This window comes from Rosa rugosa, chromosome 5 (genome assembly GCF_958449725.1).
Source record: "Rosa rugosa chromosome 5, drRosRugo1.1, whole genome shotgun sequence".
NCBI classification, from domain to species: Eukaryota; Viridiplantae; Streptophyta; class Magnoliopsida; order Rosales; family Rosaceae; genus Rosa; species Rosa rugosa.
In genome coordinates, this window is record NC_084824.1 from 1,125,587 (window position 1) to 1,130,690 (window position 5,104).

The 5,104-nt window shown below is 39.9% G+C and overlaps 1 protein-coding gene across 3 annotated transcripts; it reads left to right on the forward strand.

The window, feature by feature from the left end:
• The first annotated feature begins 583 nt into the window (after positions 1-583).
• LOC133709860 (protein indeterminate-domain 4, chloroplastic-like) lies at positions 584-4,350 on the forward strand. 3 transcript variants are annotated; one of them, XM_062135787.1, is made up of 3 exons: positions 584-1,062; positions 1,225-1,624; positions 2,919-4,350. In XM_062135787.1, exons 1-3 carry the CDS (start codon positions 885-887, stop codon positions 4,147-4,149), a joined length of 1,809 nt encoding a protein of 602 aa, XP_061991771.1. In that variant the 5' UTR covers positions 584-884; the 3' UTR covers positions 4,150-4,350. The 3 variants fall into 3 exon arrangements, with proteins under 3 accessions (XP_061991771.1, XP_061991772.1, XP_061991773.1); XM_062135788.1 differs by having other exon boundaries at positions 585-1,062; positions 1,228-1,624; XM_062135789.1 differs by having other exon boundaries at positions 1,050-1,066.
• The last annotated feature ends 754 nt before the right edge of the window (positions 4,351-5,104 follow it).

Below are 5,104 nucleotides of genomic sequence, written 5' to 3' on the forward strand. Positions count from 1 at the left end.
TTAGCCATTTGTGAAGGCTCACAACTAATTTTAACTGTATGGATAATTAAAACTCTGATCGATCTAGAAGATCTACCGCGCCCATTTTAAAACGTGGCAACAAGAACCCGTATGGGATCGGTATCATGCATTTTGTAGTACTTACTGTATATAGCTATGTAAAATCAAAACTATTCAAAATGCTTGTAGGTGGAGATGATGAGGAAATAGAGGGAAGGAGAGGTTGATATGATATATGATAGGCAGAGACGCAGAGTGACGAAAGTGAGCTTGGCTTGTCTTGACGCGTCAGTACAAGATACGAAATAAGAGAAGGAGAGACATGGGGAGAGGGTAAGGCCTACATTGCTGCATACTACCGCTTACTTCTACTATACTGTACACCAACCTACACCTTACTCCTTAATTACTACTCAAATTGGTGGCCCCAAACACTCGCCGCATAACGACACCATAGGCTGCTTAATTTTTTACAGTGAGAAATTGAGAATCAAAACCACTCTGTATGTGCCCCATAACCCCATTATATATATTCATTTAAAAACAAGATATTTGAGCAAGAAGAAGAAGAAGGCTTCCTCCTAATTCATACTGACTCTACTCTTCTCTCTCTCTCTCTCTCTCTCTCTCTCTCTCTCTCTCTCTCTCTCTATCTTCTTCATTTCCGGATTGTAGCTGTCCCCGCAGATACTTAATAATTTCCTCTCGATTATTTGAGGTGTTTTGGTTTTTCTCAAGCTACCTAGCTAAGACCACGTCGCACTTCTTTTTTAATTTTAATTTTTTTTTACTTAATTAGCTAGCTAGGTTTCGAGGGTAGCTAGCAAGGAGTGAGAGTTTAACAGTATTGTTGAGGAATTGGTTTGTCTGTCGATTATATATAGATGGCGGCTGCTTCTTCATCGCTGGCCTTCTTTGGGAGTAATAGCAGAGAAGAAAATCAAAACCAGCTGATGTCGTCGCTACAACAACCATCGCCAGCTTCCTCAACTGCTCCAATTTCTACCACTACACCCACTGCACCTCCACCAAAGAAAAGAAGAAATCAACCCGGAAATCCAAGCAAGTATCTCCATCCCTCTTTTTACATACATCATCAATTCCTTTTCATTCAGAAAAAGAATAAGAAACCCTAGATGGGTCTTGATTCCTTTGAATCTACTCGTCTATCTAATTTAAGTAATAAAAATGGTAAGTAATAGCTAGGTTTGTCATTTTTGATAGCAGATCCAGATGCGGAGGTCATCGCACTATCTCCCAAGACCTTAATGGCAACAAACAGGTTCATATGTGAGGTGTGCAACAAAGGGTTCCAAAGGGAGCAGAACCTACAGCTCCACAGAAGAGGACACAACCTGCCTTGGAAGTTAAAGCAGAAGACTAACAAAGAACCCAAGCGCAAGGTCTATCTGTGCCCCGAGCCCACCTGCGTCCACCACGACCCATCTCGAGCCCTCGGAGACCTAACCGGCATCAAAAAGCACTTCTCGAGAAAGCACGGCGAGAAAAAGTGGAAGTGCGAGAAGTGCTCCAAGCGGTATGCTGTTCAATCCGATTGGAAGGCTCACTCTAAGACTTGCGGCACTCGAGAGTACCGCTGCGACTGTGGTACTCTCTTCTCCAGGTACGTACATATTTAATTACTAGCGATCATAATTAATTTCTTCATATAAATTAATTTTATGAACGATTCCTGAATCTGGAAAACAAAATTTTCCTGTTTCCACGTGAGTGATAGTCTGTGAAACTGAAACTGCTGGAAAAGGGTTTCAAAAGGAAAATCAAATTTTTACGGGGAGAAGGGAAAAATCAAGCTCATCGTTTACCTCGAAAACGCCACCCTTTAATCTTTTTGGCTACTCACGTGTATTTGTATACAAATGAAAGCGAAATGGGAAGCATAAATATTGGTTAGCTTGCAGTGCTTTGTTTTCATATGAGTTGGATTATTGGATATATATTTATACGTGTGTGTGTGTTACTGGGTTTTTGTTCTCTTCTGGATTGGCTTCATGTAATCAGTCCTTTCCAGGTACTCATTTCCATGAGATTGAACATGTAGTCATGGGACCAAGACTTAGATGCTCTCCCTTCTCTCTCTCTCTCTCTCTCTCTAGCTAGTACTGGTAATTGATTGAGAGATTCTCAATTGGTCCAGCTCCCTCTTTCGATCAGCTAGCAAGCTACTAGCTACTAGCATGCATGGTCTTACAGTTTTCTTTCTCAAGTCTTTAATTTTTTTTTTATCTGAGAGGCTAATGATTAGAATGATGAGGTATTCTTATGATTAGAATCATGCTTATGGAAATATACTCTGTGGAATTGGAAAAGTATACTATTCATACGGTTTGCATTTAATGTAGAAAATTTCGGAAATAGGTTTCTGATCTGACTTATCAGTATCTAGGGATTTCCAATAAAGCTCAACATTTTGGATTGGTGAACCCTAATTCATTCTTTTGTTTTTTCTTTTTCTTTTTCCCTTGAGTAGATCCTTAATGATCGATTCTCATTAGTGAAATTCTTAATTTACTGTTGTTAGTTATTTGAAACACTAATTATTGACTTTGATAATTTCATCACCACGTACGGTCAGTTCTTTTGGGTTTTACTGACTTTAGATCTTTAACTTCAACGGATAGCAACGTTGATTCTTCTTCAACTATTGTCTCTAGTTAGCTAGAGCTAGCATGTGATCAACCCAATCACTAATATATTATATATATGCACAGATATATTCTCGGCTTTGGATCCATATTACTTGGGATATAACTAAACTTTCAAATTGAATTCTTATCATATCTAGCTGATCTATACATTTTGGTTATGTATGCATGCATGACATGATGATTTGGCTAATTAATAGTTTCTATTCAATTACATTGTTCTTTTGTGATGATACATTGCATGATATATAGGCGGGACAGTTTCATCACGCATAGGGCCTTCTGTGATGCACTAGCTCAAGAGAGCGCAAGGCATCCTTCAAGCTTAAGCGCCATGGCTACTAGTTCTCATCTCTATCCAGGAAATAACCAAATGATGAGCTTAGGCCTATCCCAAATGGGTGGCGGTTCCTCCCTCCCACCTAATAACATGTTGAGGCTAGGGACTAATGGTGCTGGCGGTGCTGCGAAATTTGAGCACCTCATGAATCCTTCCTCATTCGGACAAGCGCAGCCTATACCTAATTCTTCGACTACTTTCTTCAATCAAGGGTTTCAGGATCAGCAACATTCTCTGAATGGACCATATGCTGCTAACAAGTCGTTACATGGGCTAATGCAACTTCCTGATCTCCAAAGCAACACTCCTAGTAACAACTCGCCCTCATCAACTACTACTGCTGCCGGTAGTCTCTTTAACCTCGGCTTCTTTTCGAGTAATAATTCTGATCATCATCAGTTTAGTGATGGAAATGGTGGCACCCAAGGGACGACGCTCTTTCCGAATGGTATGGCTGATCATATTGGCTCGGGGCTACCATCCAGCCTCTTCGGGAATTCCTTACAACATGAGAACATGAACGGTGCACATATGTCTGCCACCGCATTGCTTCAGAAAGCCGCTCAAATGGGTTCAACTACAAGCCCCGAAAGCTCATCTTTGCTAAGAGGATTAGCCGGGAGTACTTCCTCAAGTACAAGAGCAGTAGCAAAATCCATTTCCGGTCGGCAACTGGTCTCTTCTAACTCTACTATCGGTGGTGTCAGCTTTAGCCGCGAGAGTAGTAGCGGTGGTGAACATGAGCAACACATGAGATCACAGCAGCAGCATGTGGAAAATGAAAACCACCATCTTCAAGGATTAATCATGAACTCTCTTACCAATGGAAACAGCTCCGCGGCCTCCATTTTCGGATCAGCTGGGGATCATCATAACAACTTTGGTACTCATGGGTTTGCCAATGGCAGTACTACTAGGGTTTCTCTGATGGATCAGCAGCAGCACAACAACACAAACTTTAGCAACGTGGATGAGGCGAAATTAACCTTGGATTTCCTTGGCGTTGGAGGGATTGTAAGAAACATGGGTGGTGGTGGTGGTGGATATGAGCACCGTGGCATCAATATGAGCTCTTTAGACCCAGAGTTGAAGTCATCGCAACAGCCAAGTCAACCCTATGGAGGCACTAGTGCACTGCAATGAGACTAATAAATTAAGTTCATATATATAGATGAGACCGATCGAGTGCCTGTTTAATTGATATGTAGGAGCAAAGTACTCGCTAGCTATGAACTAGTGCCTTGACCCCCAAGCATCAGGGTTTCGTTAATTTATTTCTATATGTGCACGCCTTAAGGCTTACACTTGATGATCCACTTAATTTCAGTACTCTTTGCTTAGACATGATAATGGATAAACCTCCCATCAAGTAATATTATTGGTGCTAAATAATTTCAACTAATGAAATGAAAATATCTAAATTACATGGAATTACTTGTGTAATTATAATATGTAGAGGAATTTATAATTAATTAACTATCTTGGAATTTCAGCGAATATGGTAATTTCATGAACTTATAAATCGTAATCTGAAAAACGTATGAGGTAAGCCATGTTGTGATTAAATAGAATGAGAATGTCACACAAGAATCTTCACAGATGAATACATTCCAACAGAATAGACAAGCGAAGATTTAATTTCTTATTGTCTAGGTTTAAGAAATCCCCAACTAATAATTTAGTATCGCCATGCATCAAGATCAGAGAAATATAAATGATTTTTTTAAGACAGGGAGAGAGAAAGAGAGCCTCCCTGCGAAGAATTATGTCCACCCCAGCCCACATAAATTATGATATTTCATACCCTTATTATAAACTATGAAGGAGAAGATCGAATTGTTCGGCTACCTAATACCTAACCCTACTGGCTAGCTGCTGCTAATATAATTTGCTTGGTTTGACATTTAATTAGTTTAACTGACGCTTTCCACACAAATATTCTTTTCAACATTCTAGCTAATTCCCTACACCACAGTCCACGTACGTTGACGTTTTAATCTTCAACTTCACTGCTCCTGATCGATACCTATATTATTTTACATTGAATTGAGAAAGTAATTTTAATTTGATCTTTTCGCAAGCATATGCATGTGTTTTG